Source organism: Lepidochelys olivacea, assembly GCF_965140295.1.
Source record: "Lepidochelys olivacea isolate rLepOli2 genome assembly, chromosome: 15".
Classification (NCBI taxonomy): domain Eukaryota; kingdom Metazoa; phylum Chordata; order Testudines; family Cheloniidae; genus Lepidochelys; species Lepidochelys olivacea.
In genome coordinates, this window is record NC_140425.1 from 4,079,752 (window position 1) to 4,107,579 (window position 27,828).

At 54.2% G+C, this 27,828-nt stretch overlaps 2 protein-coding genes across 5 annotated transcripts in view; one reads left to right on the plus strand and one right to left on the minus strand.

Moving 5' to 3' along the window:
* Positions 1 to 6,105: 6,105 nt before the first annotated feature.
* Positions 6,106 to 10,782, plus strand: RASL10A (RAS like family 10 member A; the record flags this gene model as incomplete). The annotated part of the gene is made up of 4 exons (XM_084648777.1): positions 6,106 to 6,111; positions 6,546 to 6,670; positions 8,447 to 8,743; positions 10,734 to 10,782. 4 exons carry the CDS (start codon positions 6,106 to 6,108, stop codon positions 10,780 to 10,782), a joined length of 477 nt encoding a protein of 158 aa, XP_084504903.1.
* A 6,751-nt stretch (positions 10,783 to 17,533) lies between these two features.
* GAS2L1 (growth arrest specific 2 like 1) overlaps positions 17,534 to 27,828 on the minus strand; it is a 35,855-nt gene continuing 25,560 nt past the window's right edge. For all 4 annotated transcript variants that reach the window (XM_084648992.1, XM_084648990.1, XM_084648991.1 and 1 more), the window contains 3 exons: positions 27,504 to 27,600; positions 26,407 to 26,839; positions 17,534 to 20,667 (listed from right to left, as the gene is read on the minus strand). In XM_084648992.1, the coding sequence (XP_084505118.1) occupies positions 19,020 to 20,667; positions 26,407 to 26,839; positions 27,504 to 27,600 (2,178 nt within the window). In that variant the 3' untranslated portion in view covers positions 17,534 to 19,019. The remainder of the gene's footprint in view (positions 20,668 to 26,406; positions 26,840 to 27,503; positions 27,601 to 27,828) is intronic.

A 27,828-nucleotide genomic window follows, 5' to 3' on the forward strand; every position in this document is an offset into this window, starting at 1 on the left:
TGTAGGCAAAGAGCAACTGCTGCAACACTAGGTCCCAATCATTGGAGTGCTCATTTACGAATTTACGTATCATGGCCCCCAAAGTTCCATTAAACTTCTCCACCATGCCATTTGTTTGATGGTGGTAAGGAGTGGCAGGCCCTTTCGAAGTTTTCTAGGAAGACCTCAGTATCATCGCCTGCCTTGTAGGTGGGGAACTTTCTGGGATGGGAAGTGGTACTTGGAGAAGGATTACTAGGGTTTGTTGGGATATTCTGCTGAGCCTTTATCTTCTCCATCTCCTCCACATACTTCCTCTCTTTTTCCTTCTCCTCCAGTTCTTTGTCCCTTGCTTCCATAGCTCTCCTGTGAGCAGCCGCTTGGTGGTGTTCTGCTTCTCTCGCTGCCTCCCTTTTTTCTTCCTTCTTCAGCCGCATGAGTTCTATCTGTCTTTCATGTTCCCTTTGTCTTTCCTCAGCCTGAAATTTGGCTAATTCGAGCTGTAGTCGAGCCGCGGATTTTGTCATTCTAACCTCTCTGTTTTTAACTAACTTTACACCTGAGGTTTAGAAATAAACAAACAAAACTTGGCTGTAAAATTTTGCTGTGCTGGAATAGAATACCTATTCTCTGATAGTGATGGTCAGCCTACAGAAAAAGACAATTCCCTTGTCTCTGCTCTGGGCCCAAATTAAAGCAAAAAACCTCCAACTACTTGGAAACCTGCTTACCCAGCCCAAAGAAAAAGCAAATGGGTAGAACACACCCCCCCTATTTACTTTTAGGAAGAAAAAAAAAACCTCTGGGTTGGAAGACTGTGAATTTCCCTGCAGGAGTTAAGTACCCTGCCTCCAGGCAAAGAAAACCTGCAATTCACAAAGATAATCCCCTTTTGTCTCTGCTTGGCCACAAAGCAGAGAAAAAACAAGCTGCTTTCAGTTTCAGCTGCTTTCTGGACTTCCTTTCCAAAGGAAAAAAAAATTTCCTTTTTAAAATCTGTATTTCCAGTTCAGAAAATCTCAACTGGATCTCAAAATGATTTCAGGTTAATCCCACCACTATGCCACCATGTCAAGGTTCCTCCCCCACTCTGAACTCTAGGGTACAGATGTGGGGACCTGCATGAAAAACCTCCTAAGCTTATCTTTACCAGCTTAGGTCAAAACTTCCCCAAGGTACAAAATATTCCACCCGTTGTCCTTGGACTGGCCACTACCACCACCAAACTAATACTGGTTACTGGGGAAGAGCTGTTTGGACGCGTCCTCCCCCCCCCCCCAAAAATACTTCCCAAAACCTTGCACCCCACTTCCTGGACAAGGTTTGGTAAAAAGCCTCACCAATTTGCCTAGGTGACTCCAGACCCTTGGATCTTAAGAACAATGAACAATCCTCCCAACACTTGCACCCCCCCTTTCCTGGGAAATGTTGGATAAAAAGCCTCACCAATGTGCATAGGTGACCACAGACCCAAACCCTTGGATCTGAGAACAATGAAAAAGCATTCAGTTTCTTACAGGAAGACTTTTAATAAAAATAGAAGTAAATAGAAATAAAGAAATCCCCCTTGTAAAATCAGGATGGTAAATATCTTACAGGGTAATTAGATTAAAAAAACATAGAGAACCCCTCTAGGCAAAACCTTAAGTTACAAAAAAGATACACAGACAGAAATAATTATTCTATTCAGTACAATTCTTTTCTCAGCCATTTAAAGAAATCATAATCTAACACATACCTAGCTAGATTACTTACTAAAAGTTCTAAGACTCCATTCCTGGTCTATCCCCGACAAAGACAGACTATAGACAGACACACAGACCCTTTGTTTCTCTCCCTCTTCCCAGCTTTTGAAAGTATCTTGTCTCCTCATTGGTCATTTTGGTCAGGTGCCAGCGAGGTTACCTTTAGCTTCTTAACCCTTTACAGGTGAGAGAAGCTTTCCCCTGGCCAGGAGGGATTTCAAAGGAGTTTACCCTTCCCTTTATATTTGACAACCTGAAAGGGGGGTTCCAAAGAGGATGGATCTGGACTTTTCTGTGGTAGCAGATGACAGAGCAAGGAGTAATGGTCTCAAGTTGTAGTAGGGGAGGTTTAGGTTGCATATTAGGAAAAACTTTTTCACTAGGAGGATGGTGAAGCACTGTAATATGTTACCTAGGGAGGTGGTGGAATCTCCTTCCTTAGAGGTTTTTAAGATTAAGCTTGACAAAGCCCTGGCTGGGATGATTTAGTTGAGGATTGGTCCTGCTTTGAGCAGGGGGTTGGACTAGATGATCTCCTGAGGTCCCTTCCAACCCTGATATTCTATGATCATAAGAAACCCCTTAACTGACTCAGAGTCTCGACTGACTGTACATCTCAGTCAGGCTTCCCTGGCTCTGCAGCTGCTTTGACCCCTCCCAAACCAATGGTGTGGGGAGGGGACCTCCCCTTTGGCTGTTAATTTTAGTGGTGGTGGTGTTTGTTTTTAAAATTGGAAATCAGTGTGAGAATCCATCATGCCTAGTGAGTAAGTAGGCTAGAAAAACCCACTGCTGGGCACCAGCTGCAGAACCAGAGCAGAGTTGGGGGGGAATGAAGGGCTGGTCAGCAGGAATGGGGGAAGGGGAGCCACCACGTTAATAGACATAAAGGCCTTACTTATTACCAGGCCCTGGTGGGGAAAAACAATGCACTAAAATGGTCTGCATGGGGCTATCATTCTGTCTTCCAGGTGCCTGTGAGATGAACAAACCATTCCAGCTCCATTCTCATTGCTAGCCCCCCTCAGCAGGATTATTGCTTCATTATGGACATGCAGGGAAAATAACTCTCTTCTTTGCATCTGGGGCATAGGAGGGTATTTTCCTGCTCCCGCCGGGGCTGGAGCATGTTTCATGGCTCTGATTAATGGGAGGCTTTCCCCATTCCCTGAGTAGCTGCTTTATTATTATAACTCCTTTCAGCAAAATTTGAGTCCTTGTCTGATCCTTCACTAAAAAGGCTTCTCCACAACTAGAAACACCATGGCATATGGCAGAGGGATTTGCTTTACCACAAAGTTTATTAAAATATATACTTGTTTTCTCCAGGTATTTGCTGCAGTGAATGTCAATGCACAAAAGCAAGCTGGAGTTTGCCTTGCATAGCTTCTTCTGAGGGTGCAGGATGGGAGGTGGGTTATGCCCCGCTGGGTGCAAGGACCAGCATATACCTGTCTGAACTCCAAAGCCAAGCTGTGTCTCTTCAGTACCTGAATCGGAGACCTCGCAGTGGTGCTGGTATGTCAGTAGATGGCGCTCTCACCTCTCAGCTGGTCTGGAACCAGCTGGGCACAGGGGCTGCTGTGGAAGCAACAGGTGGATGAGATGTAGAACTGAGCCCCTGGCTGCTTGTGGTCACTACAGATCCCCTAGTTCTTTCTCTAGGAGCTGGCCTGTTAATCCTGACGTCCTGGGCTGTCTACACTCTGCTTCTCTGAAAGCCACCTGCAGTTTCATTGGATACAGGATTCTTCTACACTTCCTGTCCTAAACTGGTTGTGATAGTGCTGTGTTAATTAACCAGCTGTCATGATCCACCCACCAGGCGGCTGCATTTCAGTAGTGGCTGTTGTGATTCCTGGGCCTAGTCTGTAAGGTATTCAGAGACTCTTGGGTTAAGAAAATGCAACAGGCAGCATTGTCGTTCCACAGAAGCCAGGGGAGGTGTTGAAGGGACCAGGGTTGGGCTGCTTGCCGGGGCAGCAAGAAGAGAGCTGGCTGATGAAATGGGAGCTGGGGCGGGTCACTTCACTTCAGGTCACTTCTAGATGCAGCCTCACAATTCCAGCTATGTCCAGAGAAAGTTATTACCGGGTTTCAAGGAACAGATGGTTACCCTGGCATTAGGCACCTGTGGGAAGCAAAAGCCTGAATTAGCTGCAAACCAGAGATGTGTATGTATCAGCCATCTGCTCTGTGCCTTCTGCGGGGAGCTGTCTGGGAAGAGGAGGGTCGGACTCGGAAGGGGCTCGGGCCTCTCCCTGCAGGCTTCATTGCACACGCCGAACTCAAATGATGACTCACATTTCCTTTCATTGTCACAGTCATTGTCACTGTTTTCAGGCTTTGGGGGCCATTTGGCAGCTAGGAGAATAGGGCCTGTATGCCCCCACTCTTGCGTATTTCCTTAGAAGGCAGAGACTGGCCTAACCATCAAGAATGGATGGAAACCGGGTGTCCAGGCATCCGAGCTTAATTTGGCTTGGCAAGGGGCCATGGGGGCAGCAATGTCGATAAGCAGTGGCTAGCTGCCCCTTGTGATGAAGGGAGATTGGAGAGGGGCAGGAGCCCCCCCATGATTCTGCTGCCCCCAAAACCCCTCACCACACCGACCCAGAGGTGAAAGGCCCCTTACACAGGAGTGATGCCTGAGATCCCCACTTGGGCCTTCTGCTCTCTGCTAGTCCCAGGGCCCTTCACCTTGGAGGTGAGTGGAAAGGGCTTCCACCACGAGGGGACAGGCTTCAGGCCTATGTGGCTCATTTGGCAGCAGTGACTAAACCCTGCTCGGCTCGATGCTGGTCCTTTGCTCCCTTCCTCGCTCTAGGTTTATTTAAAGGGTCAATCTCTTCCTCATGAGGTCACCCATTTAGTAGCCGCCTCCTTACCCCATCATGAGAAATGCTCTTGAAGAGACAAGTTAATGCCCCCAGGGCAATGGCTCTCAACCTTTTGCAACCCTCTGTGGGTCATGCCCCTCAGGCTGAGAATGCCTGCAGAGAGGAGAAGCATCACTGATTGCAGAAGGTTAGACTTGATAACCCATATGACACTTCCCAGCTTCTACTTCCATGGCTCATCCCACTGCTCTTTTGGGAAGCTGAGTTTTGTTCTGCATTCTGGTTTCCCATCCTTTCTCCGTGGTGATAGGCTGGGCCATGCTTAGGGAGATGTTCTCCAGGGCCCAGCTGAATCCATTTCTATGGTTGCAATGCCCTTTGAATTGTTTCCCAAAGTCAAGAAGGACAGGCAAGCTAGGCCAAGTGAGTTCCAAGCAGTCTGCCCCATAACACACTTTCCTGGGCAGCACGGACAGCCCTGGTCATGATCGTTGAAAGAATTAAAGGCAACATCATGCTGAGTCTTCATCCATCCAATGAAATTTCTGATTAAAAGCACTGGTTTGAAAGTAGATGTGCATTTCTCATCTCTTCCCCTGATCTTCAAGGAGCCTCTAATTGAGTTTGAGTTGATTTCCTACCTTCTAAGCCACCATCAGGGAGAATATTCTCTCTGAAGAACCCGATACGTCACAGTTGGTAGTGCCTCTTACTGGAGCAGCTAAGACCATCTGCTGCTCCTGGGGTTGGGGTTTGCGTGGCTGCACATGGCCACCTCTTAGCACATGGGCGTGTTTCTGGGCAAGAAAAAAACCAATTGAACTCAGCTGCTGTGGCATGTCGGCCAGGATTGCATTTGGAGCCGCCCTGTTCAAGGGTGCAGAGTTAGATTCACAAAGTGAGGTTTTTATTAACAGCTAAAGCCAACAACATGAGCAAACTGAAAAGGAACATCCTAACTCCTGCCACGCGCCCCTGACACACCCTCTCTGGCAAACTCAGCGGCTGTAAATCAGTGCTGCTCCATCGGAGTCAGTGGGGACAGGCCCCCAGCTGGTGTGATTCAATGCTGATTTATACCAGTTGAGGCCTGGAGCCAAAATCATTACATCATCAGAACAAACTTTCATTGGCTGAACACATCCCTGAGGGCAGAAAACTCTTATCTAACAATAAAGCAGGGTGACGTTTTTCAGACCGAACAGTGTTTGCTGGAAACAGCTCATGTGACAAACGTTCCATGGGAATGTGCTGATTCCATCCAAACGTTGGGAAGCCAGGCAGGCAGGTCCGTTGATCAGGTGTCCTGGGTGGCTGGCTGATGGGGCCTGACCAGCTCCATGGGTGGCCTGGTTGCCAGCCCTGCTGCCCAGTTCCCGAGCATTGTGGCCACTGGAATTTCTGGGATGTTGACATGTTGTTCCAATAGGAAATGAAACATCGACACCCCAGAATTTCCCAGAAAACGGGACTTCCCCTTTCCAGCCAGCTCTGATAGCAACTCCTGAGAGCAGCTCAGTGGTTGGGCAGGTGTCCCAAACATGCAGGTAGGTGTGGGGTTTGCATGCACGTGCTGCTGTGACAGAGTAGGGAGGGGAGCCCAGGGCAGGGGCTGGGATGCTCTCATGAGTCAATAAGGGAGTGGCTAATGGTTCCCCCGCCCCACCCCCATGAATCGCAGCCTGGGACCATCCCCCTGCCCTGGGCCATTCAGTCTCCAAGCAACACCCACCCCCTTCCCAACGGCCCCCGACACTGATGGGTGAGAGGGTCTAAGCAATCCTAGGCTCCCACACTGCCCACAACCCTCAGCCGTCCTTTCTGAGAGCTGAGGAGATCTTGGTCTCCTCCCCTTTGCTTGTTGAAGCCTCCCTGCCCCACAGTTGCCTTGCAGGCAGGACCTCCAGTGGTGGGGTGGAGGCTGATGGGATGGCTCTCCTGCCCCCCCTCCCCCAAGCAGCCTGCACTCTCCCTCCCCCAGGAGTGGTTGGATGTGAAGTGCCATGGGCTGAGGAACACCAATGCCTACGTGCAGGTGTATGATATCTGCAACCCCGAGAGCTTCGAATACATGAAGATGATCCAGCAGCAGATCATGGAGAACAGGTGAGTGTGGGGTGGGAAGGGGGGGGGAAGCTGGGTGCCCCCCATGGCTCCATTTGAGCTCCCAAAGGGAGTGGGGGAAAGGGAAGGGCCACAGATCCCAGGAGTTCCTCAGTGCTTAATTTGAAATGAAAAATATACCGGGGCTCATTTTAACGCCCGGGGCGAGCAAGCATATTTGCATCCCTAGAGGTAATGGGGGGGACGTGAAGAGTCACGTGTCATCTGTCGCCCCCCCCTCACCCGCCCCCCCAGATTTCTGCCTTCCATTTAGCACAGAGGTTTCAAACCAGAGATGACCTGTGCATGCTGCCTGGGGGGGCACAACCCTGGAACTGGTCAAGTCATGCCTCCCGCGGGCAGCCCCTCCCTCCCAGAAAGCAGCGGCCCCTCCCTACAGCTTCCAGCTGTTCCTCCGGCCTCTGCCTCTCCCTGCCTGGCGCAGCTCGCTGGCTCAGCTGCCCCTCAGGGAAGGGGCCCAGCCACCCCATGCGCCCAAGCAATCGGGGGAGGCATGTCACTCTGCATGCCCCCCCACAAGCCTCCCCTCCCCTTCAAACTGTCGTCTCCTGTCAGAAACCAGTGGGAAGCTGGTGGGAGCTGCTCTGGCCCCTGGTTCTCTGCACCGCGGGAGCTGGGGTGCTGCCTGGCTGCCCTGCCTGCCCAACTCCCCCACCGGCAGCCCCCACCCCCCCAGCACCTGCTGTGATCAGCTGTTTTGTGGCATGCTGGAGAGGAGAGGAGCAGGGCTGGGGCGCACCTGGGGGAGTGGGTGGAACTGGGTGGGAAGGGGCAAGAAGAGGCGGGGGAGGGGGGGTGGGGAGCTTCCGGAAGGACGGGGGCAGAGCAGGGTACTGAGCACCCCCGCAGCCCAGAGGAAGCCGACACCTGCTCCCCAAGCCAGCTGCTGCTGCACAGGTGGGTGCACCCCAGGCCAGGTGGCAACACAGCTCTGAGCTCTGCCCCAGCGTGCTCCCAAAGGAGCCTGGTACTGGCCAGCAATGCCCTCTGGAGCCGGTCCCTGCCTGTAGAGCCTGGCTGCCAGGAGAAGTTCCTCAAGGCACTCGCTTGCCACTGCCCAGTGCTCCTGGCTCTGCTGCCTTCAGACCTGGGTGGCTGGAGAGCGGCGGTTGCTGGCTGGGAGCCCAGCAGTGCCATGGCTATGAACTGCTAAGCTTGAAAGTGCTGGGAAGCCCTGGCACAAAATAAGTGCCGGGGATCCTCTTCCTGGGGTGATGCCACCAGCCCTAAACTCAGAGGCTTCTGATCTCTGCAGCCGGAGACCTGGCCAAACCTCCCTTGTCTGCATCTAGCTCCAGGGCAGATCCATCTCCTTGGTCAGGCTGGCCGTGGGCCGAGACTCAGACATCAGAATTAACTCATTCACTTTGGGTGCTGGGGGATCACAGGTGGGTCCCGCAATTTATGGGGGGTGCAGATACTCCTAGTTCACCATCCTGGCTGGAGGGAAGAGGAGAGAAACTCTGGCTCCAGGAGGGGAGGTGGCTCTGTGTGGACAACAAGCTAGAGTCAGATGAGGGCGGTTGTGTAAAGACCTGTAAATAACAGCACATCACGGCTGGTGTTGAGGCCAGCTGGGGATGAGAGTGGGCAGGCACCTAGCACAGTTTACACTGGCTACTGGAAGTCCTCTCCTCCCCCTCGCCAGGGCTGGCCACAGCTTTTGCTTGGGGCAGTCGGTCACTCCCCACGAGGCGTCTCTCAGACGGCTCCTGCCCCTTGCAGCACTCCCTGATCTATGGGTCCTTTCTCCCACAGGGTAGGTGGCACCCGGGAGGCCCCCATCATCGTGGTGGGGAACAAGCGGGACCAGCAGAAGCAGCGCTTCATGCCGCCTCGGACGCTCTCGGTGCTGGTGAAGAAGAGCTGGAAGTGCGGCTCCATGGAGTGCTCTGCCAAGTACAATGGGCACATTGTCCTGCTCTTCAAGGAGATGCTGAGCAGTGTGCTGGCCCGGGGCTGCAAACACCACCACTCCACTATGCGCCTCCAGGGGGCACTGCGCACAACCAGGTGCAGCCTCATGGGAGACATGCTGCCCGCCACCTCCAGGGGGTGCTCCCTCTGCTCTGGGCGTAGAGTGGGGGCGGGTTGGGAACTGGTTACCCATCGCCACCTGAAATGGGCTCTGTGTGCAGCGGGGACCCTCCCACCACCACCTCGCCTCTCCTGGCACCAGGGGTTCCACTGTGTCATCGTTCTGGGCACCTGTGCCCCAACTTCTCAGGGACTGAGCACAGGCTGCTGGCTCCAGAGCAGATGAGAATGGGGATGACCTGAGCGTGGTTGTGGTCCTTATTTAAATGTGAATCCCAGAGCTGGCTTATGGTGCTGATGCGGGGCAGTGCAGGGGGGTGCTGCGGTTGCAGATGTGATGGGGACAGAGAGTGGGGGGGAGATGTGATCTGCTCACCCCCCTACCCTAAAGCATCCACTGCTGAGTGCTGTAGCACCCAAAGGAGCTCAGGTCAGGTGCACAAGGGTTTGTGTGGAGGCAATCCCTACTGGGGAAAGTCTGCAGGGACTGAGCACATGCTGCAGGCTCCAGAGCAGATGCAAACAGCGCTCCATAGCCCCCCAAACACGTTCCTTAGCTGTGACCGTTTGGCCAGCTGGTTTTAGGCCCATGTTGGGGCGAGGGGCAAAATGTTTTCAACAAAACTTTCTTTTACAAAACGTTGCAGCCTTTTCAACCAAACCAAACGTGAGAATTTTGGTCAAAATGTTTCATTATTTTATTAAACATTTTTTTTAATGTTTTAGTTCATGGGGGTGGGGAAAAAAAATCCCCGTTGCTGCCACTGCCCCTCCCCCCAACCTTCCCCTCTTGTTTGCTGATGGAACCAATGAGGGGTAGAGCAGGAAGCCCGTGGACATGGCTTTTCTCTCCCTTCACCCCAACCAGTTTGGGGGGAAATTTTCAAAAATTATGTTTGAAAATTTCTCAACAAAATAAAATATTTCGTGAAAACCTTCAGTTGAACCAAACAATGGGTTCATTTCCTGTTAGCAGGTTTATGAAATTGACATGCCTGGTGGGGAGCAGCTCTGGCTGCTGCGTTGGTGAGATCTGGTTCCCAGCAGCCGCAGCACGCTCAGGGCGGCTCTTTGGCCAGCGGGCCTGGCCGTGTCAGTGGTAGCCAGACAGAACCACGTAGCTCCCTCCCGCTCCACCTCGCCCCACCCCAGTGACAGCACCAACCCTGAGCTTCCTTTCTTCCTGCGGAACTGTCTGCCAATATTCTTTTGGAGGGACAATGGGGTGATCAATGGGGAGCCAGGGCATGGAGCGTGGATTGCTGGTGCTGTGCTGGGTGGATGGTAAGGTATGAACTCCTCCAGCTCCTCGCTTCCCCTGACAAAATGAACTTTCATGCAGCTGTTTTAAGGGCTGCTGTGTGGACTGTAACTGCTGTATGAAGCCTCGGCCTGGCCCCCTGTAGCAGGGGTGGGGGAGGAATAGCTCAGTGGTTTGAGCATTGGCCTGCAAAACCCAGGGTTGTGAGTTCAATCCTTGAGGGGGCCATTTAGGGATCTGGGGCAAAAATTGGGGATTGGGCCTGATTTGATCAGGGGATTGGACTCAATGACCGCCTGAGGTCCCTTCCAACCCTTATATTCTGATTCTATGAAAACACATGGCAATGACTTCCTAGTCCATGACTTGCTGGCCGAAGCTGAATAGTTCAGGCCCACGTGCACTTATCTAAAGGCACCACTTCAGATTGGAGGAAGGGCACAATTTTAACCATGATTCCAGAGGCTACTTAGACACCTGAAAACTCTAATTGTTAGCAGATAATAACTTAGCAATTGGCTGACAGGAGCACTGATTCCAGTTCCTATATAAAGGAAACAGTCAATAAATATTAGACCCATTCAGCTCTAATACTAACATGTACTGACGTCTTGTGTCAAGTCATTGAAGGGACCCGGGTTAGGTTTGAAATTGCAGTGTAGGAGCTTACTCCGCACTGCAGCACTGGAAACAGGTGTAGAGATGTCTGGGTTACTTTCTGTCCCTTCGGCTACTCGCTTTTTGCAGTTCAGCAAGCTTGGAACAGATCATTGAACTTTTGGAAACATCCTACTAGGGCAAGGCCCCTGATTGTATACGGCGCCTGCCTGGGGCTCTAGGGGTGTCACCCCACTACAAATAACAGACGAGAAACTGGCTTTAGACAGGAGTGAAACTTGACCCTTTCAAGTCACTTTCACAGTATTGCCAACCCCACATGTTCAAAAATCACGAGTCAGGGTCACCAAAATCAGGAGATTGGCTTGAAACCATGAGATCATGTAACTACACTAGATTTGGGTTCTTGTTATTGGCCTTCCACTTTGTGAGCCCTTAGGGTGCCCAGGGGTCATGTTTGGATGCTGTCTCCACAGCCACAAGGGCTAGAAACTTCCTTTTCCTTTAAGAATGAAGGCTGAAATCATCACGTCACTTGACTCCAGGAGCTGGGGTTTTAAGGAAAACAATAATTATCCTGAGACTCATGAGAGTTGGCAAACCTGCTGTCACTTCTGTTTAAAGCCTAGTGACTCTCCAGAAGACCCTTAGGGTATGTCTACATTTACCATTTAAAGCGCAAAAAGTCTCTTTTCTGTGCTAAAACCCCGGAAGCGTCTACACTTGTTAATAGAAAAGGAGTACAGACTAACACGGCTGTTACTCTGAAACCTACACTTGTTAATGATTTTTTGCGGTGAAACTCAGAACTTTGACGGCAACAAGAAAACCACCTTCACGAGAGGGGTTCTGCTCTTACCGTTGTTCTTTTTGCACTGCTGTGAAAGTGAAGACACAGTCCACCACCGTAAACGCCCTTTGGCCTCCGAAGGATATCACACAGTTCCAAAAGTGACCACTCTGGCCAGCCTCTCCGCTGCTTGGACGTGTGGACGTCCGCCCCTCCCCCTGTAAGCCCTGGGAAGTTTGACGCTCCCTTTCCGGGGAAAGCAGCTGGACAGCAGGAGGGTTTTAAAAATAATGTCAAGGAAGGAACCAGGAAGTAATGGGGCTCCTGAGATATGACGCAGGGCAGCAGGGGGCACTGAGCAGGGACCCAGGATGCCTTCTGCTCACCCCCGTCCCGCGAGAGCTGCCCTACAGCGCTGCTCATCCGCGCTGGACGTGTTGGTAGTGTAAACGGTCTCTGCCGCCTGAGGAGTTGAGGGGGTGCACAAACCAGCCTTTACTTTCACCGGCCCCCTCCCGCCAGCAGGTCTCACAGGAGAATATTTCAAACCAAGCAGCAAGAAAATTTCACATTTTAAAGTTAAGGAAAAAATTTCGTTTTCTGAGGTATATCAGGGCTACTGCAGGCAGGAAAGGAAACTAAACAGGCACGCAAAAAGAAAAGGAGGATTTGTGGCACCCTAGAGATGAAGTTGCATCTGATGAAGTGAGCTGTAGCCCACGAAAGCTTATGCTCAAATAAATTTGTTGGTCTCTAAGGTGCCACAAGTCCTCCTTTTCTTTTTGCAGATACAGACGAACCCGGCCGCTGCTCTGAAGAGGCACGGGAGCTCTGGGCAGCTCTGCCTCTTGAAAAAGAGTTGGAGGGTTAATTCTTCTAGTCCTTAATCAGGTAAAACTGTTGCCATCAGCACCTCTACTCATTTATATGAATGTGCTTAATAACCGGACACTTCATACGTAAATATCTGAGCCAGGGCTCCCCCATGCTTTATGCACATTGGCTCAGTGACTACATTTTCTGGCGTCTGTGCTGAGCACACAGATGGGGTCCAGTGAATAATACAAATCATGACAATAATCGTCCACGCTATGGACTTTCTGGATGCAATTTCTGTGCTTTGTTCTGGAATTGGCCTGAATTACAGCTGAAACCCGAAGAATTTGATGTATAATCACATCTGATACTCACATGGCGCTTTCTAATTCCTTCCTTTTCTAGAACGCCGAACAAAAACATGACAAAACAAAATGGTTTTCAGTTAAATGTGCTGACAGCAGCCATTGCTGTACGACCCAGCCTGGGGTAGCACCTGCCACCCTTGGGGGTTACGTGCTCTCCTCTCCTCTGACTCATTCTTTTGCTTAAATTGGTTAGTCTCTAAGGTGCCACAAGTCCTCCTTTTCTTTTTGCGAATACAGACTAACACGGCTGTTACTCTGAAACCTTAATTTACTTACCAGCCCTTTCTTAGCTGTTTGTAAATAAAACCCTGACTCCCTGCCCCCGGGGCACAAGCTGGGAGCAGCACCACTCTGCTGCAGAACTCACATGCCACCCTCAGTGAAAAGAGCCCCCGGGGGCTAGGACTACCCCACCGTGTGCCCCCCCCCCCTGCAATCTAAGGTACAGCTAATCGGGTGCTGCTGAAGCCATGGCACGGGGTGGCACACTAAGCCTGCCATGTGCCCCGCACAGGAGCCCAGCCTGGTAAGTGCTTTGGGGGATTTGGGTTGTTTTTAATGTTTTGGCGTGCCCCGCAGCCAGCGTGCTTGTGGCCAAGCAGCAGGGTGTGCTGAAGGGAAGGCGGCAGGAATCTCCGCCGTGATGCAGGTGGGAGCTGGGCGGTGGGGAGGTGGAGGGGCTGGCGCAGACTGTACATGGGACATTGCCACGGCAGCTGCCAGTTGTGGGGCTGGGCAGCAGGTTCCGCGGTGCTGTTAATGCGATGGGCCAAGGCCGTGGTGGATGTCACGGCCTAGCTCACTGAATGCACGCTGCAGCCACTGCGGCTGCCTTGCCCCCACCCACCTGCAGAACCCTCGGGCACCCCCCCAGCCCCGGGCTGCAGTCATGCTTGCCACAGCCAGCAGGGGGAGCCCTTGTGTGGGGTCACAGCAGCTGGAGCCCAGGAGGCACCATGGGACAGGAGCGGGTGCTGCATGGTTCCTAATGGTGCTGTGATCTGCGCAGTAACGGCCAGCACAGCGGAGGGAAGGGGCTGCCCTTTGGAGTGGCAGAGTCTGGCGGTGCGGGCCGGCTGCTGCAGCCATGGGCGAGCACAGCGGGCACCTCAGAGGAGTACGCTGAGCACTGCACTCGTTCGCCCCCCCCCAAGTCATTGCTGGGGCAGAGCCGTCAGCGCCTGACCCCGAGGTCCCTCCGCACCTGGGGGTTCCACCTTCCTGGCCGAGGCCGGAGCTGTCCTGGCGTTGCGAGGGGCCTCGCAGCTGCAGGGCGGGGGGTGTGGTCCATGGAGCCTCCATCCTCGTCCCTGGGCCCCATCCTAGGGGAGGGAACGTACCCGCTGTCACCGCACCCTGCCGGGCCTTTACTCACCGTATAGCACCGGTTCCGAGTCCTTTGGTTCACCTCGGCTTCCCCGTGCTGCCAACGGTTGGTGGTTTTAATAAATACCCTGGTTGTTTACACCCCCACAGCCTAGCTGGGTAGTTTTTAAGGGGCTGACAACAACCCCGATGACAGATGCGGGTATGGGGACAGGCCTCTAGATTGGTTTCCACAGCGGGGCAGACTGACCCTCCCTTCGGCCGGGGGCTGGACTCGCCTTCCAGCTGCCTGCAGCTCAGTTTGGGGTGGTGCTGAGGGCCGAAGGGGTTGGGGAGGGGAGGGGTGTGAAACCAAATGTACTGCACACGGCACTGAACACGGTCCCCAGGGGGACCCTGGCCGGGGGAGCCGGCGGGGTACAGGGTCATGGGGCCTTGGGGCTAGGCAGCATGTCATAGATAGGCAGGAGATAGTGAGACCGGGGCGGGGGAAAGCATCTCTCATTCTCACTAGGAGTAGCTGCTCCCAGCCTTGGCCTGATCATGCTCCCCAGCCCGATTCTGGGCAACTGGTCCAGATCCTCCACTCTCGCGAGTTCAGCCCCTCTCCCCAATATTCCCATTGCAGGCCCCTCCCTCCACCAGGCTGGACATCCAGCCCCTGTGGTCAGGCCCTCACTCCTCCTAAGGGCTATTCTCATGCTCTGCTCCTCGCCCGGGAGCCAAACTGCTGCACTTTCAGGGGAAGAGGGGGAGCATCAAACCCAGGAAAACTGCTACAGGAGCCGGGTGTGTTTGGCCGCCTTGACTTGTGGTATACTTTGGGGGGAGGGCTGTTGTTCTGGGGCTTGCTGGTTCCCTCACTGCTGTAGCATACCTGGCACTGAGCCAATTGGGGCTTGGGCATTGACTCCCCACAATTTCTAGGGCCTGGCTTCCAAAACCAGAAATGAGGGCCGGGGCATCCCACCTTGCTTTGGGGGATGTAATGAGATGTTGCTTGCAATATACTCTTCAGCCACTAGCTGTGTGCCGGACACAGGCCATGTGCACCCTGGTTAACAAAGGAGACAAGACTGGGACTTGAGTAAGGTGGAAGCCCTATTAGATTGCGGGGGGAAGTGGGGGTGGCTGTAGTTTTTGTTTGTTAATCGCTCCTGTTTAAGGATTACTCTGGTTCAAAATAGGGGGTGAGGAGATAGCATAACCAGCTGGTGGAAAATTTAGTTGGCTTATCAGGGAAAATGCCCCTAAAATGGGATGGCTTGGTTCAGGGGAGGGGAGGGCACAGGCTGAAGCCCCATCCTTGGGAGAAAAGGCAGGGGCAAGAGGCATGGTGTTTGGGAGTCATTACAAAAGTCAGGATGTTAGGTACAAGGATTCCCTCGCGCCTCTTGCCCTTTCAAACATTAGCATGGGCAGAACGAGCTTCTCATGGTCAAAACAGCCAGGGCAGCAAGCACTGCTCACCCTGCCCCTTGCTGCTCTAGGTGTGCACGCCCCCAAGGGACAGCGCCAAGAAAACTTTCCTAATAGCGCAAAATGCCCCCCCCCGTGAGATACCTGCTGGGACACAACAGTGCTTGTTTTATAGTGTGTGGAGGGAGAACTGGGGGTTCCAAACCCAGCCCTCCAGCCTGGGGTGTCAGCTACAAAAGGGGCCAGGCAGCTGGGCTCTTGGGGTCTCCCCCTCACCTTGTTGAAGATGAGGGCTGCTAGTCTGATAGTCAGGCCCAGCTGTTCTTCCCTCTCTGGGAGGGCACAGCAGGGGACCTGACCCATGGAACTTGTGTTCCCATGGCCACGTAAGAAGGGTCACCTTAGCTGGCCCCCATCTCCCTCCCACGCCCAGGGGACTCGTTCCACACTCCAGCTCTCGGAGCAGCAGTTGGATCACGGGCTTAATAGTAGCATCCACAACTCGCCTTTCCGAGCCCAGGAGCGTGGTGGAAGGACCTCTACCCCCTGACCAGCGCCCATTGCCCCCAGCCCCTTGCCAGTTTACGTTTTAAAAATCTCCTCTCGACCTAGGACTGCCAAGGCAGGACTCAGGGAGGCAGAAAGCTGGGGTGGGTGAGGAGGATCAGCATGGGACACGTTGGGCAATTGGCCTGCATCAGGCAGGACCCTCCTGAGATGCTGGCCTCTATCCCAGCAAATAAATTCCCCCCCCCCACCCCCCCATCACTTTATTTTTTGCTGTAGTTCTCACCTCTGGCCAGCAGAGACCACTGTTCTGAGCCCTGGAAGCAGCCAGCCCTAGTGCTGATTCCCCCTGGCAGGGAAAGAGCCCTGCTAAGGAGGAGAAGTTGGAACAGCACCTGGAGGGGATGGAGAAATGACATGGGGGATTATCCCCAAAGCTTCCAGCTCCCTTGGGCTGGAGTATGCCCCCTCCCCCCACAACACGGATGGTAGAACAATTTGATGGGTGGGAGGGGCGGTAGATTTGGGACATGGCCGAAGCCTGCCTAGATTACACCTTTAGGGTTGTCCTAGGGCCAGTTCTTCCAGTACCCCACCCCCACCCTGGCAATATACAAACCAGGACAGACAGGACACGGGGGGGGTTGGGTCATTATTTTTATTGGCCTTAGTCCTTCTATGGTCAGTTCCAGCTCTACGTTCCTAGGGCTGATGACACCGAGGGAAGCAGCAGCCTACGCAGAGTAGTTATATGTACACAGACACTCAATATATTATCTATAAATACAGATGTTATTAACAAACATACAGTACGTCAGGGTCACTTAATGCTGGGGGCCCCGTAGGTGCTTCCGAAAAGATGTGCAATACAGTTCGCTAACCCTCCCTCCACCCCGCCCGCCCCAAACCCAGAGGCAATAGAAAACAACCCTAACTCAAATAAAGTCCAACTGCACTGCCTTCCCCTCGGAGACTCTGCTGTGCAGCTCAGTCCCTCTCTGCTACTGCTCAGAGGAGGTGTGCCCCATCCACTACGCCCTCCCCCACAGCGATCACAACCCTGAAGAATGGCCACAGAGCCTCTTGGGTTTCAGCGCAGAATGATGGGGTGCCCTGAGCTGGAGATCAAAGCACTTTGGGGGTCAGAAGACCCAGAGGGCATCTGAGGGTGTTCAATCCCAGACCCCCACAACAATTCTGGTCTGAAACCAAGGAAGGTCTAAGACCCGCAGGCATCATAGAATATCAGGGTTGGAAGGGACTTCAGGAGGTCATCTAGTCCAACCCCCTGCTCAAAGCAGGGCCAATCCCCAACTAAATGATCCCAGCCAGGGCTTTGTCAAGCCTGACCATAAAAACCTCTAAGGAAGGAGATTCCACCACCTCCCTAGGTAACCCATTCCAGTGCTTCACCACCCTCCTAGTGAAAAAGATCCATCCTCTAGACCTAGGGGGGTTCCAAGAGGATGGCTCTAGACTGTTCTCGGTAGTAGCAGATGACAGGCCAAGGAGTAATGGTCTAAAGTTGCAGTGGGGGAGCTTTAGGTTAGATATTAGGAAAAACTTTTTCACGAGGAGAGTGGTGAAGCACTGGAATGGGTTACCTAGGGAGGTGGTGGAATCTCCTTCCCTAGAGGTTTTTAAGGTCAGGCTTGACAAAGCCCTGGCTGGGATAATTTAGTTGGGGATTGGTCCTGCTTTGACCAGGGGGTTAGACTAGATGACCTCCTGAGGTCCCTTCCAACCCTGATATTCTAGGATTCTCTTTGGAACCCCCTTTCAGGAAGTTGAAAGCAGCTATCAAATCCCCCCTCATTCTTCTCTTCTGCAGACTAAATAATCCCAGTTCCCTCAGCCTCACCTCATCAGTCATGTGTCATGTGTCTCCAGCACCCTAATAAATTTTTGTTGCCCTCTGCTGGACTCTTTCACATCCTTCTTGTAGTGTGGGGCCCAAAACTGGACACGGTACTCCAGATGAGGTCTCACCAATGCCCGATAGAGGGGAATGATCACGTCCCTCGATCTACTGGCAACGCTCCTACTTATACATCCCAAAATGCCATTGGCCTTCTTGGCAACAAGGGCACACTGTTGACTCATATCCAGCTTCTCGTCCACTGTCACCCCAGGTCCTTTTCTGCATAACGGCTGCCTAGCCACTCAGTCCCTAGTCTGTAGCAGTGCATGGAAGTCTTCCGTCCTAAGTGCAGGACTCTGCACTTGTCCTTGTTGAACCTCATCAGATTTCTTTTGGCCCAATCCTCTAATTTGTCTAGGTCCCTCTGTATCCTAACAGTACCCTCCAGCGTATCTACCACTCCTCCCAGTTTAGTGTCATCTGCAAACTTGCTGAGGGTGCAATCCACACCATCCTCCAGATCATTTATGAAGATATTGAACAAAACCGGCCCCAGGACCGACCCTTGGGGCACTCCACTTGATACCGGCTGCCAACTAGACATGGAGCCATTGATCACTACCCGTTGAGCCTGACAATCTAGCCAACTTTCTATCCACCTTATAGTCCATTTCAGCCAGCCCGTACTACTTTAACTTGCTGGCAAGAATACTGCGGGAGACCATGTGAAAAGTTTTGCTAAAGTCAAGGAACAACACGTCCACTACTTTCCCCTCATCCACAGAGCCAGTTATCTTGTCATAGAAGGCAATTAGGTTAGTCAGGCATGACTTGACCTTGGTGAATCCATGCTGACTGTTCCTGATCACTTTCCTCTCCTCGAAATGCTTCAGAATTGATTCCTTGAGGACCTGCTCCATGATTTTTCCAGGGACTGAGGTGAGGCTGACCGGCCTGTAGTTCCCAGGATCCTCCTTCTTCCCTTTTTTAAAGATGGGCACTACATTAGCCTTTCTCCAGGGCTCCGGAACGTCCCCCTAAAAGTCAATTCACTTAAGAGATCTCAAGTAAAATCAAAACCACCCAGCTGCCCAGCCCTCCTCTGACCCTGGGTCTGGCCCTGCAAATGGAAGCTCCATCCAGAGCTATCTTCAAAAATAAAAAACTCTGGGGCATCTGGCCGCCCACCCCTTCCCAGCAGCAGCAGCAAGCCAGGGCCACTACAGCAGCACATCCAAGGCAGCAGGTGTGGGACATGGGGATCTGGGAGCAACAGTGGGGAATGCTACAGGCTGGTCCCTCCATCTTGTACGAGTGCTACCAGCCCATCATGCCCAGGCATCCTCGTCTGGCCCTCTTGGCTCCATCTGGCCCTGCGGCGGCTCCATGAAGGAGGAGAAGACGCTGTGAAAAGCTCTCCAGGGCTTGTGCTCAGATGGGCGCTTGGGAGGGCTCCCCTTGGGTGAGGTGCCGGACGTCTTGTAGCTGAGCGGCGTCGGTATTTTGGAGGGCTTCTTATCTGGCTGAGTGTCTACACGTGGCTTGGCCTTGGGCCGCAGCTTCAGTTTGTAGATGGAAGGCACTCGGCCTGGTTTCTTCGGGGACTTCTTTTGTCTCAGCACCACCTCCTGTGTCTGGAGTACATCCGGCAATCCATCTGGGGCTGTCTCACCAACAGGCCCCACCGCAGAGTCCCCCTCGGTCTCCGTCAGCTCATCTGGGGCCGAGGGCCCCAAGTCTGTGTCCGAGCCTGCAAGCTCCAAGATGGTCCAGGCCGCATCCATGCCTGGACTGGAGACCTCTGCTCCCTCGGCCACCTCCTGGAGGTCATTCAAGGCTGTGTAGTAGTTACTTTCATCAGAGGAACTCGAGAGAGCTGGCTTCCTCCAGCATGTGGCCGGCTCCAGGGCGACGTGGGAGTTCCAGCCAGAGCCATTCTGGAACTCAGTGTGGGCTGGGCTACAGTTGGAGGGCCATGGGCGCTGGGATGCGGGGTTCCTCTTGGGGTCGTCTTTGGGCCGCTCACCGAAGTCTGCCTGGAAGCCGTGCTTGCTGAAGAAGTTCAGCGATGAGGAGGAGGAGCTGGAGGAGCAGTAGGCAGAGTCAACGGCCCCTGGGTCTGGTGTGGTCTGCTGGAGTTGCCCCGCATCGTGGGCGCAGCCCAGGGGCTCCCCATCATCCCCGACCAGCTCGATCATCCGGGAGTTGGCCAGGAACTCCTCCTCCAGGCACCGGTACAGCTGCTGCTCCTGGCTGGGGTCTAGGCACAGAGGGGTCCGGAAGCTCTCTGCCAGTTCCTCCAGCTCCTGGCGGAAGCTCTCAGACAGCTGTCTGGCCTGGAGGGTCTCCCCAGAGAGCCGCTCCCCCACAGGGACCCTTGGCTCAGTCTCACCCGCCTGCCACTGCCTCACAGACCCCAGCGTCTGCTGAGGTGCCCGGATTGAGGGCTCTGCCAGTTTGTTGGCTGGAAGGGACGCTCTGGGACTGGTGGGCGCAGGGCTCCTGGAGCTCCCCCGAGGGAGGTGCCTGCGAGTCGGGCTCGTGGCTCGGCCAGAGTCTTGGCCATTCTCCTTCACCTTGTTGGCCCGTGCCCAGGAGTGCTGCCCGTCCTTCCCTCGGCTGATGAGCAGCACTGGCTCCCCGCCACCTCTCCCCTGGCTCCGCGGTCTGGGGCTGGGCCTGACAGGCCGGTTCACCAGGCGAGGCCGGCTCCGCTCCTCTGGCTCTGCCCTCCTGGCCCCCACCAATGGTCTCAGCTCCAAGGCGGCCCCGCGCTCCCGTGACTGGCTGCGGCTCGAAGGCTGACTCTTGGGGGCCCCCTCTGGCATGTGCCTCCCCACCTCCTTCCTGCGGGCTGTTCGCAAGGCACGGTCCTCGCCACACCTCCTGCCCAGGGTGCCACTCTGCGTGGATGACGTGGAGGAGTCACTGTCTCCGGAGAGGCGTCTGGCTCTGGGGGGCAGCTGGTCACGAAGTCTGAAACAGAGGGGAGGATAAGAAGGAAGGGAGGTCAGCGCCATCTGTGGCCAGGGCTGGGGAAAGGAACTGCATGAGGGGAGGGAGAGAGCCTGCTGGAGACAATACATTTCACTGCCCGTCAGGGGCCCCTGCTGCACAGCGTGGGCTGCCAGGGCCGGGGCAGCTGTCCAGGCCCCAGCCCCCTGGCTGGTGGCACCTCAGCCGAGATACAAAGCTCCCTCCCCAAAGCTGGGGGTGCTGGGACCTGTCATTCTGACCCAGGCCCCAGCTCTGCCTTGGACTCTCGGCTCCTAGGGCTCACCCTGCCGAGGGCAATGCAGCAAGCCGGGCTAGAGTTGGCCTGAGACCAGAATCGGGCCTGGCCGCAGAGCTGGCTGGAGGCTGGTGCTGCGTCAAGCCCCAGCTTGCACAAGCTGAACAAGAGGCGTAAGTGCTTTAGCACAGAGTTGCCAGGGCGAATAGCGGCACCATCCCCCACCCAGCCCTCAGGAGGCTCCACAGCAAAATCCGGTTCTCAGATACATCTGCCAGAGCTTTTCCCCTCCCCAGTTCCCCAGCCGGCAGCACAGAGCCCAGCCTCTCCGTCCTGGGCTACCAACCTGCCCTGCGGAGCGCTTCGTTCTCAGAAGGGATAGAGAGAGAGAGAGACAGGCCCCAGAATAACAGCAGCCCCTTCTCTGCTGATCCCTCCCAAGTGGAGCCAGCCGCATCTCACAGAGCCCTCTGTCCATTCCAACACAGCCCAGCTCACCTGGATGCAGAAATCAAGTGCTCCACATTCCAGCCTGGGGAGGTTTTCCCCTGCTATGTTAAATGGGGCACATTTCCTTTCCTACCCAGATTTAACACAGGAATACAAATGATGCAACATAACACAGCTAATCTTCCTGGGGCAAAGCCTTAGCCACTGTGCTTTCCTGACTTCCAATTCCTCCATCTTACACTGAATCCCCCACCCACCTTTCTGATTTATCCAACTAGCAACACGTACAGCCTCCATCTGCAGAGCCCCCAGCTTGGGGAGGTTAGGGCTTTTGTCACTAACAAATGCCTCTAACTAAGCAGCCTTTAAAATTTTACTATTACATCAGCACCCAACCAAGATCTGGATCATTGCGCTAGGTGCTGTACAAACACCTACGTGAGGCAGATCCTGCCCCAAAGAGCTTACAATCTAAATAGACAATGGTGAGAAGGGAAACTGAGGCATAGAGAGCGGATGCGACTCAGCCAAGGTCATCCCACAGCTCAGTGGTAGAGCCAGGAGTAGAACCCAGTCCCAGCCCAGCATCCTGTCCATGGGACCACACTGCTCCCCAGACAGACTCATAGCCTTTAAGGCCACTGTGATCATGTAGTCTGACCCCCTGCACATTTCAGGGCCACAGAACCCCACCCACCCTCTGCTGTAACAGACACCTCAAATCCTGATTTAAAGACTTCAAGTTACAGAGAATTCACCATTTACGTGACTTTAAACCTGCACGTGACCCGGGCCCCACGCTGCAGAGGAAGGTGCAAAACCAGCATGTGCACAGCTACAGACAGACACTTAACCTGCAGGCTCTGATTTTTGGTTTTGCCGGTGGGCGCTCTTGAAGAGGTGTGTGTGTTGGGGGGTGTGGGTGGGGGCACTCTGCCAATTGGGGGGGGCTATTTTCAGCATATTTATACACTTCTTTCATATTCTAGTTATTGAATGGGTCTGTCATTGGTCTCTTTACTATTTTAATAATGATTCAGTTGTTATGAACTACATTATCATGAATTACAGCATATTAAAATCATTGCAATCCCAAGCGGTCTTCACTAATGTCCCAGTTTAAAGACATTACATCTCACTAGCTTTCTGGATGCAACGGTCAGCAATGTTATTCACATCTAGTTCCCTGGTATTGTCCTGATGCATGTTAAGGGCAGCTACATATTCAGTTGGGTCTGTCCCATTGATGACTGGGGATAATTTTTAAGTCTTCTGAAGCTGCTGAATGAGCATTCCGCAGTTCAGGATCATACAGGAACAGTGAGAAGGATTCTTATGAATTTGCAGTTCTCTGGAGACATGGTGCTTCCAGAGTAGTGCAAATGACAGCAAGAGCTCTTTCCTGAGTGGTAACAGTTAATTTAGGCACCATCATGTTGTATGGATAGTTGGGATTACGTCTTCCAATGTGCATTACTTTAACACTGAATTTCGTCTGCCATTTTAGTGCCCAGTCACCCAGCTTTGTGAGATCCCTTAGTAACTCTGCGCAGTCTGTTTCGGACTTAACTACCTCGAGTAATTTTGTTTCATCTGCAAACTTTGCCACCTCGCTGTGTACCCCTTTTTGCAGATCAGTTATGAATATGTTGAATAGGACTGGTCCCTGTAAAAGCCACTGGGAACACTGCTATTTACCTCTCTCCAGTCTGAAAATGGACCATTTATTCCTACCCTTTGTGTCCTCTCTTTTAACTGGAGTGCCTGGCAATGCTTTCAGGATCATCTACGCATGCTTAAATTTAATTTAATGACAAGCCTTTTGTTATCTTAATCACCCTGCCTCTGTTTATAAACAAACTCCCTGCCCCAAGGGTAGACCTTGTGAGCAGCACAGAACTCATCACATTCCACGCTCCAGCTCTGGCTCCTGGGTGTTGAGCACCCACTATTTTTGCCTGTGGGTGCTTGAGCCCCGAAGCACCCATGGAGTTGGCACCTACGACTTAATCCACCTCCTCCAAACCTGGCTTGCTTTGTAAACCTGAAGGAGGCTATCAAACAAGCCAAGTTTTAAGTCATTCACTCCAGCTATTTTCGAGTCCCACCTCTGCAACTGTTCTGAATGGCACATGGAGTATTTTTATCCCACGCTCAAATAACTCCTTCAAAAATAGGTGAGCTCAAGCTTTCCAGAAACGTTCACCTTTGAGCTGGGGGGTGGGGGTGAGGGGGTGGAATTCAGCCCAAGAGGAATTCTGAGTTAGAGAAAGTTTCTAGCAACAGGAAAAGGAAAACTCATTTCAAGAATGCCTACTTCGATAGAGTCCCCTCTCGGCTAGGTGCTATTTAATACAAATACCTTGGCAGTAGTGATCTCTAACATCCCAGATTGCATGGGTGAGTCTGTCTTAGACACACACACACACACAAAAACAGGAAGCCAGCAGGCTGATCCTGAGCAAAGCTGATAACAAGAACTAAGAATAGATCTACAATGCAAGTGAGCTCCTGGCTGGTGGGGAGGAGGAGCACTTGGTTTCATGACACTATAAACTTCCTGTGGGCCCAGTATTGTGGAAGCCCTGCCATGGGTGTCCCTTGGCCCCAGGGGCTGGATTCACCAGTGGGCAGTCAGAGCACAGCACTCCCAACCCCAGCACTCCAGAATGATGAGCCAGGCCCCAGACCACCAGGAACTGGCTCTGAAGTCACACAATGCTAAGAGAGAACATGTCTGGGCTCTTCCTTTGTCTTCTGGTGTTAAGCCGTTAGGGGTCACGTTTTCTAGCTTCTCTGCCACCACGGGGACTAGAAACTTGGTTTTACGATCAAGCGAAAGCCAAGATTCTCCCCTCACATGCTGACTCCCGGAACTAGGCCTTGGAGAGAAACCCCAAATCTCATAAGAGAGGGGGCAGAGGTGGTGGACCCGGCCCCTGGTCCCACTATCCCTGTGCCCTGGGAATCCAAGATACACTGCCATGGCTTTGTGCCCACTCTGACGGGATGGCAGGTCCTCTAGTACAGTGCTTTTCAAACTTTTTTTCTGGTGACCCAGTTGAAGAAAACTGTTGATGCCCGTAACCCAGTGGAGCTGGGGATGAGGGGTTTGGGGTGTGGGAGGGCGGGGCCGGGAATGAAGGGTTCAGGGTGTGGGAGGGGGTCAGGGCTCTGGGGTGGGGCTGGGGAATGAGGCGTTTGGGGTATAGGAGGGGGCTCCAGGTTTGGAGGGGGTTCAGGGCTGGGGCAGGAGGTTGGGGTGTGGGATGGGTTCAGGGTGTGGGAGGGGGTCAGGGCTCTGGGCTGGGGGGTGTAGGCCTCTGGGTTTTGTGGGGGCTCAGGGCTGGGGTAGGGGATTGGAGAGCGGGGGTGGGGCTTCCTGCCTGTCCTGGCAGTGAGAACCGCGCTGCACCCTGGAAGCGGCCAGCAGCAGGTCCAGTTCCTAGACGGAGGCATGCAAGCGGCTCTGCCCGGCTCTCACCCGCAGGCACTGCACAGGTAGGGACTAGCCTGCCTTAGCCGGGCAGCACTGACAACGGGACTTTTAACAGCCCAGATGGCGGTGCTGACCGGAGCCGCCACAACCCAGTGCCAGACATGCCATGACCCAGGACTGGGTCGCGACCCGCAGTTTGAAAGCCACTGGCCTAGAGAGCAAGGCACCTTGGGAGTGTCCCATGGGATTCTCTTTGGGGCAAACTGGCCTGCAGTTGCCAGCTCCAGACATGGAGGGGGCAGGAGGGTGATCCTGGTTCAGCGCACAGCTGAGTTAAGGGGGTGTCTCATTGCTCAAAAGGGGAGCAGAGAATGATGGTCGGGGCAGCAAAGGGGGGCAGGCAGCTCCTGCTGGCCACGTGGGGGGCTAGAAGAGAGAACGCACCCGGGGAGCTTCAACGCGCAGTTCCAAACATCCAGGGAAGGTTTGAATCTGGGTCTAGACGTCTCTGCCTTGCCTCGGGATCGAGCGGAGCCTCACCAAGAGCCCAGGAGCCAGACCCACAGGGTCAGAGCATGTTGCTTTCAAGAGACCAACAGCCCCTCCCTTCCCCAGCAGCCCGCGCGGGGCTGGAAGGTGCCCAGGGGGAGCGCTTGGCCTCAAGAAGTTGTTATAGTTTGGGAAGTGGTTGCCACGGTGGCTGGCAGCTGCTCGCCTCCCGCATCCTGCAGCGGTTCCCAGGGAGTGAGTCAGTGGCCGGCTGGCTGAGCAGGCTGGTTGGGGAAGGAGGAACTCTTCCTCTGGGAGGGGCAGGACGTGACACCCACCCCCAGGACTGGGGCGGGAGCGGGGCTGGTTTTCCCCTCTGACACAGAGACCCTCCTGCCTACAAGGAGCCTGGAGTCCCCCCTCCCTCAAGTAACCACCCCACCCCTACCTACCCTATCTTCCCCAGAATATTGGGGTGGCTGGGCAGCCACCATGTCACCCCCACCCACCTTGCCCCAGCCCCTCCTCCAGGGCTGGCAGCAAAACGTGCCCAGAAGACTGGAGATGCTGCATCGCTCCTCCCCTGAGAGTGCCAGGCTGGGGCCCAGACACACCCCTGGGAGCAAGGCCCCCTGATGCCCCAGGGTTAGGGAGGGACAGAGCCAGTTGCCCCAGGACAGTGCAGGGGATTCTCAGTGCACAGAGATGGGGAGTGCGAGTCTGCCCGTGGCATAATAGGGTGGCAGTCTATTACCTTCAGGAGCTGGGGGGCACCCTGTCCCAAGACACGCCATGTGTGGGTCTCACTGCCCTGCAAGGCAGGGGGTGAATTCTGGCTGTATTGCACAGGGGGAGAGAAGATCCCCAGCCACGTCTGTACTCTGGGGACATAACCTGCACCTTGCCCACACCCACAGCCTCTGCCAACTCGGGGACATCGAAGGACACCTCCCTACCAAGCATTTCCCTGTTCCATTCCCTGGGTATGAACACACCAAGAGCCATCTCTCCCAGATCCCCTAAGTTTTGCCAAGTCAGGTGGCCTAAGGATGCAGAGATGGGTGGAGGGCGCAGGGCCTGCTTGGCATCGCCTGGCACATGCTACCTGAGAGTGGTTGAAGCTCTCGGCTCAGATACGTCACGGTGGGCCAGTGGTGTGGAGGTCCTCAAGGGACTGGAGGAGCTCTGGCCAGATGAGGGGACTGTGCCAGCCCTTGGGGGGAGCCCTTCCAGCTTCTCCTGCCTGGCATGCGATGCCACATTGGGGATCTGCCGCGAGCAGTCTGATTGGACAGACAGATCTCCTGCTCCCCTGGCCAGACGGCCAGACCGGTCCATCTTGGCCTGGGTCAAGTCCCCACCAGCTGAGAGCCGCTTATCCACTGTGCGGAGGGTCTCCATGGGCCGGTTGGGGTTCATGCCTTCCGAGTGGCGCTGGGAGCTGGGGCTGGCAGCTCGGAGGCTGGGAGAGAAGCTGCTAGGAGATGCCATCTTCTGAGGGGAAACGCCCAGGGCACGTGTCTGCATTAGACGATGCGCTGTGGAGGGAACACAGTCATCAGCATGTCGGCTCAGGGAAGACACTGCAGCGGAGCTCACGGGGGCCTGGCCGGGATCAATGGGCTCCTCACACTCCCCATGACCCTCCCTCAGGACGGCTGCTAACAGGCAGCCATTCCCTTCCCCGCTGGGCCTTCCTGCTGCCTCCCCATCACCTCGTCCTGCTCGATCCTCCAGCGCTGCCCCAGCGGATGAGGAGAGCTGTACATGTAGCAGGATTGGGCCAGAGACGAAGCCCTGGTCCCAGAGAACAGAGGGAGCATGAAAGGGAACTAGCCTTGGGAAGGAGCTGGTACTACTGATGGGACCAGAGCCTCTGCCATGGAGGCCAACGGTCAGTCACGAGGGGTCGCTATTGCAGCGCTGCAAGGTCCTCTCCTCTCAGGCCAGCATGGGCCAACCAGGCTCGCCTCTGTAGGCTCGGAGGAGCAAGGTGCAAGGAGCAGTAACCAACTAAAGGGACTCGGGGTGGTAGAAGGGTCTGCTGCAGTGTCCCAAGAAAACTCATCCACAGATGAGGCTCCCTTGGAAAGGAGTGAAAGTGACTGGCATGCACTGTGAGCATGGGGTGGGGGAGTCTCTCTGGCCCCTGCCCCTCTGGTAACTTGCTGGAAGGGACGAGTCCTCTTCCCACACACTCACAGAGGGAAGCGCATCGGCAGGGATCGTGCTTGTCCAGATAGTGCTCCAGGGTATCCCATCCACCACCTACTCGCACCATCACGTGGCTTCTCAGCACCTGGCAGGGCACCAAAGAAACAACGCCCGTCAGGGTCACTGTGGCTCAGCCAGCTGGCACACCCATGCCTGCCTCGGAGCCACACTGCTCCCTCTCTCTCCAAGCAAGCACTAACTCACTGCTTACAGGATTACTACGTCAGGTTTTACCAGTCAGACTTTAGAGGAACCATTACATCCACTGCAAATATGCAGCCACTTCTGGGGTGTAACCTGGCAGCGCACAGCA